General features: G+C 42.1%; 1 protein-coding gene across 29 annotated transcripts in view; it reads left to right on the top strand.

Moving 5' to 3' along the window:
• The window catches only part of Rg (A kinase anchor protein rugose), a 409,256-nt gene that overhangs the window by 298,852 nt on the left and 95,832 nt on the right, over positions 1–14,572 (top strand). For 12 of the 29 annotated variants that reach the window (XM_076445918.1, XM_076445962.1, XM_076445929.1 and 9 more), the window contains 20 exons: positions 148–294; positions 894–1,001; positions 2,279–2,419; positions 2,546–2,691; positions 2,793–3,006; positions 5,186–5,438; positions 6,309–6,451; positions 6,547–6,743; positions 6,815–6,923; positions 7,118–7,199; positions 7,268–7,584; positions 7,703–7,924; positions 8,102–9,767; positions 9,859–10,024; positions 10,143–10,296; positions 10,414–10,593; positions 11,554–11,694; positions 11,877–11,984; positions 12,074–12,245; positions 14,153–14,524. In XM_076445918.1, coding sequence (XP_076302033.1) covers positions 148–294; positions 894–1,001; positions 2,279–2,419; positions 2,546–2,691; positions 2,793–3,006; positions 5,186–5,438; positions 6,309–6,451; positions 6,547–6,743; positions 6,815–6,923; positions 7,118–7,199; positions 7,268–7,584; positions 7,703–7,924; positions 8,102–9,767; positions 9,859–10,024; positions 10,143–10,296; positions 10,414–10,593; positions 11,554–11,694; positions 11,877–11,984; positions 12,074–12,245; positions 14,153–14,524 — 5,038 coding nt within the window. The remainder of the gene's footprint in view (positions 1–147; positions 295–893; positions 1,002–2,278; positions 2,420–2,545; positions 2,692–2,792; positions 3,007–5,185; positions 5,439–6,308; positions 6,452–6,546; positions 6,744–6,814; positions 6,924–7,117; positions 7,200–7,267; positions 7,585–7,702; positions 7,925–8,101; positions 9,768–9,858; positions 10,025–10,142; positions 10,297–10,413; positions 10,594–11,553; positions 11,695–11,876; positions 11,985–12,073; positions 12,246–14,152; positions 14,525–14,572) is intronic. The other 17 variants (XM_076445919.1, XM_076445949.1, XM_076445978.1 and 14 more) reach the window with 11 other exon arrangements.

Raw genomic sequence — 14,572 nt, 5'->3', positions numbered from 1 at the left:
CCGTCATTTCGACGGTCGACGGTGGCCTGTACTTCGTCATTAAACCCCCTCGGGGCAAATGAAAACTGGTGGACCGCGTGTTTGTCAACAGTTTTCATTTCTCATGGGAGAAACGTCGCGCGTTAACGCTGCAAACTTTCCCCGTAGCCATTCGACAAATGTTACATCGGATCCACACCGGAACTGGACGAGGAGCGCGTGTTTTGCGGACAAATGAGCGCGATTTATCTGTTCAGCGAAGCTCTGACTACGCAACAAATATGTGCTATGCATAGACTGGGGCCTGGATATAAGGTACAAACGAAACTTTCGGAAAACCTCTGCTCCGGCGTCGAGTTGTCGAGAAGATGACAGGAGATCAAATTTTCATCAATTCGTATATCTGAAAATTAGAAATGTACGTTTTGCAGCACTGCAAACATCTTCAGGCATTTATGGATTAGAAAAATGTTCAGAGAAAAGGCCAGAATATAAAATTCGATAGGATTTTGTACAATTTTCATTTGTTTCGGTTCTACAAACATCAAATTTTGACAGCTGGAAATTACAAATGTATATTTTGCAGCACTGCAAACTGAAAATGTTCGAAAGACTCTTCCCATTAAAAATACGATTTTATTCGCTCCAGTTTCTTCGTTGTCAACAAAAATTGGAAAATTCATAAACATGCGCAGTCTATTTGTGACATAATTACATGCGTATATTTGCAGTACCGTGGCTCTAAAAATGTCACCAGCCACTGTATATTCACGTGCTTCACGAAGCAAAAAGATAACTAGAATATTAAAGGGCTTTACAAATTTTTCGACAACCCGACGTTGAAATGAAAGGTCTCCCCTGAATAAACGTGAGCCTGTTAAATAATCATGACGCTTGCTTTTGTCCGGCCGCAGAGTCAGTTTCGTTTTGACAACGAGTGTTACCTGAACCTACCTGACAATCACAAAAGGGTGAGTGATGAGCCGGAGCTCACGAGCATGGTGGACCAAAGTATGCAAATTGTAAGCATTTTTATTTTTTTTTTCCTCCCGTTTACATTTGATTTGCACATTGTTTAATCACTCTGTTACTGCGTTCGAGCCTCCCCTCCCGTCAGAGGTAATTACCCGATAAATCGGCCATCACTACGAATATCTATTTCCCAGAACAATGAGTTTACTTTGGACGTTGCTGCGGCACATAAGTTTGTATTCGACGACTGAGTGACTGCTTGTTGTGGAATTGTTTGTCATTTGGTACACGTCTGTGCAATAATTTTTATTTTTCACCATGAGTTTCGTGTTTTGCTCATCCGACGCTTCTTTGTTGTAATCCGTTGCCGTTTCAGTTTCTTTGCTGAGTTTTGCTAGCTAGTCCCCTTTTTGGTTTCATTGTGTACGTAGCTGAAGGTTTAGTACGACTGTATTTTGTGTAGATTTCGTAGAAGACTGCGTTAACGTGTGGTTAATTCGATTATTCGTAGCAACGGACACCGCCGAATGGGTAAACAGATTTTAGAATGACGTCCCGGGAGTTCGAATGCCTCCTCGAAGATTTCTTCGTAGACTATTTATACTAACTACACTTTTGATATAATATTTTATGTGTGACGGCACGTTTGTCACCTAACATGCAACCATCGCTCCCCAGAGCCACGAATCAACTTTGAAAGCTCATTCTAGGTGTCCTATAAACGAAACAAGATAAATATTCGGAAAAATGTGATTCCCACTAATATTCGACACCCTTAAAAAGACAATAAGTTTTTTAGTATTGGACCATACGATTTATACTTTTTTGAGAAGTTGGAACAATTGGTTTGCTACACAATATGAAATGAAAATGACAAAATGAAAAAGATTTTTGAAAACGATTGCAAGTTATCGGAATTATCGAGAAAATACTAAAAGTTGTGTTTTGCAATCTTTTCTGTGGGCTTGCATGGGAAATTGCAATTTTTGAAAAAATTTCTTCTCACATCCTACAGTAATCTAATTGCTCTAGCATCCCGAAAAAGTTGAAATCGCATAGTCCATTACTTGCATAGTTATCGTTTGTGTTTTAGAGCGTCCGAATATTAATCGGAATCACTGTACACAGTAATTTAATGCGCTCGAGTTTGTTAGAACTTTGGTACCGTTAAATTCCGTTCAACTCGTTTGCTGCGAATGCATAAAGAGCTGCGGCGCATTCATGGGAATAGCGTATAGCTCGAGCTTTCAAAGGTTAATCATGATTTACGGCGGTGGAATAATTGTAAAAGAGTTACGAGAACAGTGCTAACACCATTACTTTGTAGGTGCTCTACGATGGCAAGCTGTCCAACGCAATTGTGTTCATGTACAACCCGGTGGCAACGGACTCTCAACTATGCCTGCAAAGTGCACCGAAAGGCAACGTCTCCTATTTTGTACATACACCGCACGCCCTCATGCTGCAGGTACGAATATATCTATATACACATTCTGTATACACGTATATGTATAGATATCGCTTTGAGACTGGCGCGCCGAACGAACGTTATCAAAAAGAACTAATCAAACTTCTCTCTGCTATCCTTTTGTAGGATGTCAAAGCTGTCATCACGCATTCCATTCACAGCACGTTGAACTCGATTGGCGGCATTCAAGTATTATTCCCTTTGTTCTCGCAACTAGATATGCCTTACGATTGCATAGCACCGAACGATGTGAAACGAGATCCAGCGTTATGGTAAATCTTCTCTTTCTAAAATCTAATGTCTAAGCGAAATGATTTGTTCTTTATATCTGGACACGTCGGAAGAAATTGTTTATCTGATCTTCGATTTCCAGTTCGAAACTGTTGGGGTTTATTTGCGACCTGGTGGAAAGCTCGCAGACCGTGCAGCAACACATGGTACAAAACAGAGGATTTTTGGTAATTAGTTACATGCTGCAAAGAGCAAGCAGAGACCATTTGACGACGGAGGTCCTCGCGTCCTTCCTGGAGCTGACGAAACACCTGGTCACCTGCCTCAGCGCAAACAGCGACTTATTATTGAAACAGGTATCCATCAAGTGATGAGCTCGGTCTATAATATTCATTAGAACTAACGTTATACCCGTACTACGGATAGAACTTAGGAGTCAGTGGTATAGATAGTTTACAGAGATCGAGTCGAGAAGCTATAGCTTGCACGAATGTAGAATGAGATGGAGACAGGATCAACAGTTGTTCAATTAGTTAACAATAGATCGTACGTAAACCCCCTGTGTACTTTATCGATCAGCGCTGTTAAGATAATTTCATCTTTATTCTCACTCCCAACTTTCAATTACTCGCAATCTCGAAACATTAAATTTAGTCTTTCAAGCATACAGTCACCGATTTCGATGAAATTTTCAGGATGCATAAGTTACCGAAATCTATAAAACGCATTTCTTAAATTATCGTGACAGGCCCAGATAAAAAAGTTGGCAAAACATCATTTTTTAAATTTTGTATGATTCCTACCAATTGCAATCGTAATAAATTTTCGATTACTTATTCTCTAGCGAACTAGTCAGTCTAACATCTTAAAAATAAAATAATTAGTCCTTTGGACCAATTTTTAAAAAGTTATGCGATTTTTAAGTATGCTCGCTTAATATTGCAGCTGACTGTAAATAAAGAAGTAGTTATTTCACCCAATAAAAATTGATTTGTGCTGAAGTCGTGTAAAGTTCTATGCAAACAGTTATGTGGAAAATCGAGCGCGAGTAACTGAAGGTTCAGACGCAAACGATAAATAGAATAAGTTTCCTCAGCCTTGAAAATTCTACAAAGATGAATTGTCTTAACCGATCTTTAACAAAGCTGCAAAATAGATCCCAACTTTATGAAATTGTACAATTTAGAGGAACAAAACTCGGTGTAACGAGGTGTTCTTAGAAAGCCGAATTAGGCGATTAGGGTTTGTATTCCCCGAAAGTAGTTGTGTACACATGAAGATGTCCTAGCAAGAACGTAATTGAATCTTCTAGCAAGAACCCTGAGAAACCGGAACCTCCGTATATACATATTGCGACGCATTTATGGTTTAATCCCGCGATGCTTCCAAACGCTTCCACCCCCTTAATCCGCCCCTTACGACAGCATGAAGCGCAAGATTTCCAAAACGCGGACGTATGTTTGTACAATTCCCCTTCTGTTCCCTCTCTATATAATATTCGTTGCAGTAGTTTGAACCGCGACGATCTGCTAGTAAAACGCTGTGAATGTTTGCGCGCTATTTCTAGTCTGTACGTGTACTTTGTTTTTCCCCACCGTTTAAATCCGTTCAGCATGGTTACATACTCTTTCATGAACTGTATTATGTTTAAACGAGTCTTTGGATCGCATGCAATCTACCGACTTTTAGGCTTCCTGATTTCATAATATGGCTACGCAAGACGTTTCGTTTCGTTTCGTTTCTTTCTTTCACACTATACCGCTTCCACGTGAGAACCTCTGAATATTATTTTGCAACGCTCAGATATACTCTATTTCTCTGTCTGTCTCTTTCTCTCTTTTTCTCCGCTGCGGCAAGTCTCTCCGAGTCCCCTGCGTTGCGAGAGAACTGATGAACGACGCTACCATATTGTTTTTATTTTCTAAAAAGAAAGGGACATCTAAAAAAATAAAGACAAAAAGATAGTGTTGTTTTTTTCAGTTCTCTCGCAACACAGGGAAACGACACAATCTTGTCGTCTTTATATTTTCGATTTCTGGAGTCTGTAACGTTCAGCTTCGCATTCTTCTATCGAGGATGCCTATCGCCTTCGAGGAAGCTACTTATGATTATTTCGTCTCTATGCGCCCAATGTCCGGACGTGTCCCTCGTTCGCAGCTACATCATGAAATGAAGGAAGAGTATGGTGTCTATACGGCACTGGTTCCACGGTCGACTTCAAAATTGTGCCCAATGCATGAAACTTGTCCCCCCGAAAACCTTGTCACCCTTGCACAACCGTGAGTGTGTCCCTTTTTCTCTCTCTCTCTCCCACTTGAAGTTCCCTAAATTAAATCTCACTCGTGTGAAGCACAAACCTCCGCAACTGGTGCAACTCCGAACTCGTGTCGTTCTCCGACGAGAAACGGAACGATAAATCGTACACAAGAAAATATCGGTGACGGATGTACGCCGTGAGAGAACACGGCCTAGAAAACTGATAAAAGTCGGCTAGATTGGTGTGTCCGAAGAACAGGCAGATCTATGGTGATGTAGTTGTTTTACTTTTCATTCCTAACATGGCAGCTATTGGATCACGTCCTTTTTAATCCTGCTCTTTGGATATATACGCCGGCGCCGGTGCAAACCCGGCTTTATTCGTACTTGGCCACAGAGTTTCTCAGTGACACGCAGATCTACTCGAACGTGAGGAGAGTCTCCACAGTATTACAAACGGTGCACACGCTTAAGTACTACTACTGGGTTGCGAATCCACGAGCCAAGAGTGGCATCACACCGAAAGGACTTGGTGAGTGTCGCTGTCGGGGATCTTTCACGCTGTCCGAGTACCAAACAGTCAAAGCGACTTGCTTACATTCAGCGAGACCGCGCTCGTCGAGAACTTCGATGGTCTCTTATTGTAGCTCGCGCGAGAATAAATCAATCCTCTTGGTCCTCTGTTCACCGGCACTTCATCAACAGACCGCGGATTTTATGCATTTATGACAAAAATATCGGTGGATGTAATTCAAAACAGTAAAAACATTAAGACGATTTAAAAACGCCCATACGTTATTCTCGCTTTAGGGTCATTCCATGCCGAATCGATCACTTTTTGCAGGCACCATCGCCGATTTTGTTCTAAATGAAATATGTTGTAGTCCATGTGAAATTAGGGGGGGTTTAAGTCATCATTTTGCCGGTTTCGAATTTTTTTAGAAATAGCAGGCCTTCAAAGTTTTAAATTGAAATGAAAAGATTGACCCTTTATAAAAATTGTTGAGAATAGAAGGAAAGTTTTACATGTCTTCAATTTTTATTTTGCATAAAGATCCGCAGTTTATTCATCAACATCCTCGTGACAATCGCTTTGACTTTTCTGATACTTCTATGTACAGGGTGAGTGAAACAACTCGTAAGTTATTTGTAACGAAGGTTACAAAGTGGGACTTAAGGGGGTAGACTCGTTTCTAGGATTGCAAGGGTGCGGGATGCGCCTTATTCAGCGCTTTTGACTACTGGAAAACCCTTGCAATCCTGGAAATGAGAGTCTACCCCCTTAAAATGAGTAATTACTGAGGTATCAGAGCACTGTATGTCCCCCAGGAAACTTACGAGACTCACCCTGTATGCAATCATTTGTTAATGCACGATCTCACACTGTTTTAACGAAACGCAGATGGACCACGACCTCAGCAGAAGGATATTTTGACAATACGCTCTTATATTTTGTTATTTCTGAAACAATTGATCATGATCGGGAACGGAGTGAAGGACGACGAGCTGCAAAGCATTCTGAACTACCTGACGACGATACACGAGGTAATCTAACGGATGACTGCTGTGAGAAACTGCGAGAACGGTTGATGATTTCGATTCGATCGAGTTTGTACGTGGCTTATGCAATTTGTCTACAGGATGAAAACTTGCACGACGTGTTGCAAACGCTTATATCGTTAATGTCCGAGCATCCATCGTCGATGGTGCCCGCCTTCGACGCGAAACAGGGTGTTAGGACGATCTTCAAGTTATTGGCGGCGGAGAGCCAGCTGATACGACTGCAGGCTCTTAAGTTGTTAGGTTTCTTCCTCAGTCGTAGTACACACAAGTATGAGCAAGTACCTTGTAAATAAACAAACGCCAAAACCCGGCGCTGATCAGAAATACAAGACATTCTCGTTACAGGCGAAAGTACGACGTGATGAGCCCGCATAATCTGTACACGTTGCTGGCCGAGCGATTGTTGCTGAACGAGGAGACACTGTCATTGCCAACCTACAACGTTTTATACGAGGTATTACCTTTTATTATCAACATTAAAACTATGTTTTGCAACGACCGTCGCATCTCCCTCATTTGCACCGTCGTAATCTCTGTTATTTTATGCGAGGCGCTCGACACCAACCAGTCGATTATTCTTTTTTCATTAAGTTTACAGTTTAACTGTGATGAATCCCACAGAATTAATGTTCGGAACGTTTCTTTCAGATTATGACGGAACACATTAGCCAGCAGATCCTCTACGCTAGACACCCCGAGCCAGAGTCCCACTCCCGTCTAGAGAACCCAAGTAAGACCGCAACGAACCTTTCCGACTGGAGAATTCTCAGTGTATACTCATTTTCGATCTCGTTTCAGTGATACTAAAAGTAGTCGCGACACTGATACGACAATCAAAGCAGACGGAACAACTGTTGGAGGTGAAGAAGCTGTTCCTGTCGGACATGACGCTGCTCTGCAACAACAACCGCGAGAACCGTCGCACGGTTTTGCAGATGTCCGTGTGGCAGGAGTGGCTAATAGCCATGGCTTACATCCATCCAAAGAACACGGAGGAACAGAAGATATCGGACATGGTGTACTCGTTGTTTCGCATGCTACTGCACCACGCGATCAAGCACGAGTACGGCGGATGGCGTGTGTGGGTGGACACGTTGGCCATCGTGCATTCCAAGGTAGATTAGTGTTAAACTTTCCGAGTACTATAAGTTGTCTCAAAACTTGGGTAACCAAAAATATTTGCCCTTCTCCTATGTATTCCGAAATGAAACATTCCCATTTTCGGGATTTCAGGTATCCTACGAGGAATTCAAGCTTCAGTTCGCCCAGATGTACGAACATTACGAACGCCAGAGGTCCGATAACATCACGGACCCTGAGCTAAGACAGCAGAGGCCGATCAGCACTATCTCCGGCTGGGATCAGCAGCATTCGGGGAATAATGGATACAACAAGCCGTCGCCTTGGGCCAACCAACAGAACCACGACGCGCAACACATTGAGAGAAACTACAAGGTTCGTCCGCCATCCAGCTATTAAGGGAGTAGACTCATTTCTCCAGTTTTGCAAGGGTATCGTTGCATTATCGAGAAACGAGTCTGCCTCATTAATGCTTTCGTTAACCCTAGACAGCTAAGAAAATATTTTCCACGGTCCTTGATCGCGAAACGTCTCTACCGACTGTGTTTCCAGGAGTTCGACGCGCCAGAAGGAAACGACCGACTGGAAGAGTCCTGCAGCTGCGACCTGAACTCGATAGACAACACGGAAAGTGACGGCAGTCCAGCGATCGTGAAGTCGCACAGCGAGGCGATGGACACTCCGCAATCGAGCGAGGTGATATCGTTGGACTCGAGATTGAGCGACAAGCCGGACACCCCGACGACGGCACGGGAGGTACACACGGACACCCCGACGATCCTCGAAGAAGCCAACAGCGAGGCAGTGTCCATACCAACTACCCAGGAGACCAGCGAAGTGATATCGATCGAGAGCTCCAGCGACTTATACAGCGAAGTGCAGAAAGTCAAAGATTCCAATTCTGATTCGATCGTAGTGCAGGAAGCTTTGAAGGAGGACGAGGAGGAGCCATCGGAGCAGAAGCCAGAAGAACCAGTTGCCGAACCGGTACCAATCGTCGAAGAAGAAGAAGAAAGTAAGGAGGAGGAAAGTAAAAAGGAAGAGGAGCCGGAAGAAGAGACCGCAATTAAAAACGACGCGAGTGCTGAGTCTGAAATTGCTCCAACCGTTCAGGAAGATGCGGAAGTGGTTCCTGAAGAGAGCGAGGAAGCTAAAGAGAAGTCTGACGCGACGGAAGAGGCGGATAACGACGATGTTGGATCCAGCACCGCGGAAGTCTCCGAGAAAGCTGAAACAACGGACGAGACTACGACGGAGACCATCGCCACGATAGAGGAAGTTGCTACAGAGACTATAGCGTCCGCTAGCGAGACACCGGAACCGTTAACCATCAAGGATATCGAGAAGCTACAATTGGAGAATGACCGGGAGATCATCGACAGCGACACCTCGGAGGCGTACTTGACACCGACGGAGAACCAAGAGAATATAGGCGACATGAAGAGCAAGATTCCGGATGAGGAGAAGATCGAGGAGAACGCGGATACGAACGAGGAAGCCGAGAGCCCGAAAAAAGAGGCGATCGTCGAAGATGAGACCAGCGAGAACGATACTGAGGAGAACTCAAAGAATCCCAATTGCTCAACTAGCGTAATAGAAAGTACGGAAACCAGCGAGGAGAAGGTAGACGTAGAAGAGGCGAACGTGGAATCAGTAGTGACTAGCGAGTTAAGTAGTGAGAAATGCGCCGCGGACTCTATTACGGAGGACAAAAGTGCTGTTATTAATGATAACGACGACGAGAAGGTAACTGACAAACATTCAAGGGAGCCGTCCACTATTTCTACTAACGTAAGTGATAATAAGTCAGACATTCCGGTGAGAACTGACGAGCTAGAGGTAACAGATAGTGTTTGTAGTAATAGCGATATACAAAGTTCTGTAGATAATGTGACGCAAGTGCCAAATCCTAAACAGCAAATTCCAACAATATCTACGGTCTGTGATGCAAATAAAAATATGCCCGACGATGTGCCTCAAATCGTTAATTCTGCCGTGGTCGCGAGGGACAGCTCGTTAGTGAACGACGTAGCCCCGGATCACGTAGATACCCATCGCAGATCCAGCCTGCCGGCTGTGCCCTCCGAGACGGCCGCTGATGAGAACGCAAACAGTAACGAACCTCCTTCTTTACCTGTACCCTTGCGGAAAACATCGTCACCCCAGAAACGACCAAGGAGTGCCTCAACATCCACGCAAGTGGACCCCAATCATTTTGGTAAGGCGTCGATCCAATCTCGTCTTTCCATCTCCCTCGTATTATGTACGTAATATTAATATTCATACACGTCGTTCCTTTCTCGTTGCAGAATCAAAAAGAGCCAAACAAGGTAATCCTTCGACGAGACCAATGTTCAGTCCAGGACCCACCCGACCTCCTTTCAGAATACCAGAATTCAAATGGTCCTACATACATCAGAGACTACTCTCGGATGTTCTATTCTCGTTAGAGACAGACATTCAAGTTTGGAGAAGGTACGAAACTCATAAGTGTAAATCAAGCGTCGTTATTAGACAGCTGATCTTGATGCAAAATAAAAAAAGCATGTGAACGCAATGAAGTAATTTGAAACGTTCAATGAACGTGTTTCAGTCATTCGACGAAGTCAGTGTTGGACTTTGTGAACAGCAGCGAGAACGCAATTTTTGTTGTTAATACTGTTCACCTGATCTCGCAACTGGCCGACAATCTGATAATAGCCTGCGGAGGATTGTTACCACTTCTAGCATCAGCGACCTCGCCGAACGTATGTATCCGGTATTCTCTGTATTCGTTTTTACTTTACATAGAAGAGTGTAACCAAGCGAATCAGAGTTCGTTTTTACGGAGATCCTTTTTTTAATTCGTGCTTGGATATTCATAGAGCGAATTGGATGTAATTGAACCAACTCAGGGGATGCCAATTGAGGTAGCGGTTTCTTTTCTGCAAAGACTAGTCAACATGGCTGATGTACTTATCTTCGCCAGCTCTTTAAATTTCGGTGAACTGGAGGCCGAGAAGAATATGTCTAGTGGCGGTATTCTCAGGCAGTGTTTACGACTGGTTTGTATTATCGTCCACGTAGTAATTTAATTTCTTGAAACAGACACACTACTACTCTTACCACAACTATAAAGCCCCCGTCTGTCTTTAATCCGAAGAGATAGTTTACGAACAGAACTTTCTGCGAGAAGATATGTAGTCCCTTTTCTACGGAATCAAAGCGAAAAATTGTTGAAAAGAGAAACTTAACGTTTGCGATGCACATTGATTAGACTCGTCGTGTTGTTGCACTTCACAACAAATGATATCTGTCATAGATAACACAAACACCAATTCCGATACTCTCGTAGCAGTATTGTTTCTATGTTTATATTTTTCTTTTTACGATTAGAGAAAACGATTTTGTTCCAAATTTTTTCCGTTAGCGAAAAACTAGGTACGTCTAGATTGAGAATGTAATAGAGAAACCATTTTGTTAATATAATACACGTACACATTTGTGTTTTATAGTAACACAGTAGACGTTCAAACTTATAAATATAACTATGTTTCTTCATAGAATTTACAGACGCGGTTTAAATAAATCTTGAAAAAGATCCAAACTAGAATCGAAACGTTGATTTTGTTTGACAATTAGCAAAGTTGCTTTATAATTCGTAATAAACGATCGAATCGTTGCGCCGAAAACATTAAAAAATTTATTATAAATATAACAATTCCAAATGAGAACAGAATGAAAGAGTAAGAATTCGATTGCAAAGCCTGAAGGGACCCAATTAAGTCGAAGAACAAAGGTACCAAGATTTTGAGAAAGTTCGAGTATCGAAATGTTCCTGAACCTGAACCCTGACACTGTAGTAGTCGTCTACAAGTAAATTCTTACGAATAGAAATAGTCCTTAAACCAGCAGTGTGTTAAATAGTTGTAATACTATCGGCTTCTGTATACGTGTGATATAGAAATACCATGTTTTACACTCTACATTTTTGTTATATTCATCTGATGAAAATGCTTCTATAGGTCTGTACATGTGCTGTTAGAAACTGCTTAGAGTGTAAAGAACGTGGCAGATCGTACAGCATGTTAGGTCGGCAGATTGGTACTAGTAATAAATCACAGCACATACAGTCTCTTATACGAGGAGCTCAGACATCACCCAAGGTACGTTTCATCTGATCAAATTTAATTTTACATAGAATGTGTATTACTGTCATCGATATTCGACAAATTGCACACAATGCATACTTGTCCCGAGCCATTTCGTATAGAAGAATAGCATTCACAGCGATCATCGATGTGAGCCGCTTAATCCCGGAATAAAATGATATTTTTATGTCCCGCAGAACATTGTGGATAATCTGGCCCATCAGTTAAGCCCTGTTAAAGACCCTGAGAAATTACTTCAGGACATGGACGTGAATCGTTTGAGAGCTGTGATATACAGAGATGTTGTAAGTACACGTAACTTCTAGATGTGTCTAGATGTCAACCGTCTAAATGTTTCGTAACGATAAAGAGCACATCGTCTTTGTGATTTTAGGAAGAAACCAAGCAGGCCCAGTTTCTGTCCCTGGCTATAGTTTACTTCATCTCTGTACTAATGGTATCGAAATATCGTGATATATTGGAACCACCAATATCTCAACGTCCACCGAGTCCAGTTCAAACTATACAGACTAACGGTGCTAGTCTAAGACCGGGCAGTCCATCAGGTAAGACACAAAACACAGGCTCCTCTATCAAACAATTCATCGCTACAAAGAAGTTACATAACATTTCTTTAATGAATCTTGTTGAACGTTTGTCAGGCAATTTTTGATTTGACACAAATAACCATCTCGTAACATTAACATTGTCGACAGTATCTTGAGGTAAACGATCAGGATGATTTGCGATAAATGGCCATAGCATTTGTTGAACTGATATAATTAGAAGTAGGGAGTTGTGTCAGCGACAGGAGCTTTTGAAAAGATGCGTTGATCAGACATGCAACGAGTACTTGATTCGATGTTGATATTCAAACATGCATGTTGAGTTTCGAACATATATATGTGTTAACCCTCTAACAAACCGTACACGAAATATGTTATTGTTGAATAACAGAAAAATAATGTTAACCGTATCTAGTTATTACTTCAAAACTCTTACGTGTCAGATATATCTTGTCGTGTCGTCTATTAATTGTATTCGAAATTAATCACTACGGATCGTAAATTGTAACACGGTACCGTGGCATGATTGAAATTATAATATACAGGCATGTTTCACATATTTCCTCAATCATTGAAAAATATCTGCAATTCTTCGAGTAGTAAAATTTGATTTCAAACGTAGTCGAAAGTTTCCGAACTCTGCTGATCGATCGGAGGAAACGAAAGTATTATAATTATAGTAACACAAATGTATGTGCAAATTACGTAGCTAACATGGAACACTGTGCACTTTAATTGTGTAGCTGCAAATTCAAACAACAGCACAAACACACAAAATAGAGCGCATGTTCGATTGCACTGTATGAACCATTTTCTATGTATCTGACAGTGAGAGTTTTGATGTTTGCCGAATGCATTAGCACTTTCTTTTACGTTCGGATACGTTCTTATTATGCCGTTATTACTTTACATTACGAAATGCCGAATATCTCACATGAAAGAATTCCGAGATAGCATTCCGTCGATTACAAGGTATTACAGATAACGATCTACATCGATTATACATTACTTTACGACAAACTAACTAATCGGTAACAATCACTTAAATGTTGTACTCTAACGATGTGTATGATCTTTGAACTATGCGATGCTCCTGAATTTAGTACTTTATGTTCTTTCGAAATAATAGAGTGACTTAGTTGTTGTGCAAGGTAAAATATCATCTATTGTCATCGTCTTTACTGAGTTTCACTCTAGCGAATGAACCAAATTTTTCGATATACATACTCGTTTAACGATGCAGACCATGGGACACGATAGTTTTCCGGTTCACCATCTTTTCGTGGATTACAGTGGTATCTTTCTTCGATCGATCTTTCCTAAATCCCAACTAACAAGGATATTTACTAACTCTGGCATTTTAGTACATATTTACCATGCCAAATCGATCACTTTTTGCAGGCACCATCGTAGATTTTGTTCTAAATGAAATATGTTGTAGTCCATGTGAAATTAGGGGGGCTTTAAATCGGCAAAAATTGAAAACTTTGATGGTCTGCCATGTATAAAAAATTTCTCTATAACTATATTTCGACTATAACATATTTTATTTAGAACAAATTGGACGATGGTGCCAGCAAAAAATGATCGATTTGGCATGGAATGACCCCAAGGAATTACGCTCTAGAAAGACTCGAGTAACACGTCGGACAGAGTGAAACCCAGTGTGTGAAGCTAAACTAAACCGAGAAGCAGAAGTTTAGGCGTCTCTAGCTGGCAAGAGTTTGCGATTAGGCTGATCGCAGGCTATAGATGTGTTATGTGATGTTGAGGGTGGTTTAGCGTGGCCGAGACGCCTAAATTTCGGTTTCTGGCGACGTAACGTGAAGATAAGAGAAAAATGCACGACAGATAAGAGGGCTTAGCGATCGAGAATCGGTGGTAACGTGGTAAATGTGGTTCCTCAGCAGATGGGAATGGTGGTGGAGGAGGGCGGCCCCTGTTTCCACAGTGGTCTCACCACGTGTACCCACAGTTCCTCCCGGGATCTCACCCTAACGCCAATGCGAATGCCAATGTCAATGCCAACCACCACATCAACCAGCACCACCACCAGCACCCGCTACCGGCTGCCAGGCACTCTAACCGCCAGCCCCCCTCCAACTATTATCTCCCGAATCACCACAGTAATCATTATAACCATCATCCGAATAACCATAACTATCATCGTCATCATCATTACCATCATCACAATAACAACAATCACCACCATACGCTTCAAAAGCATATCGATCAGCCCCGAAATCTCTGTCATAGAAACTCCGGTGTCGGTCTGCAAGGTAACTCGATTGCCCGAACGTTGTTCCACAGAATGCTCGAGTTCTTCG

Source organism: Lasioglossum baleicum, chromosome 2 (assembly GCF_051020765.1).
Source record: "Lasioglossum baleicum chromosome 2, iyLasBale1, whole genome shotgun sequence".
Lineage (NCBI taxonomy): Eukaryota > Metazoa > Arthropoda > Insecta > Hymenoptera > Halictidae > Lasioglossum > Lasioglossum baleicum.
Note: the sequence above shows the minus strand (reverse complement) of the source record. Positions and strands in the feature narration are given on the sequence as shown.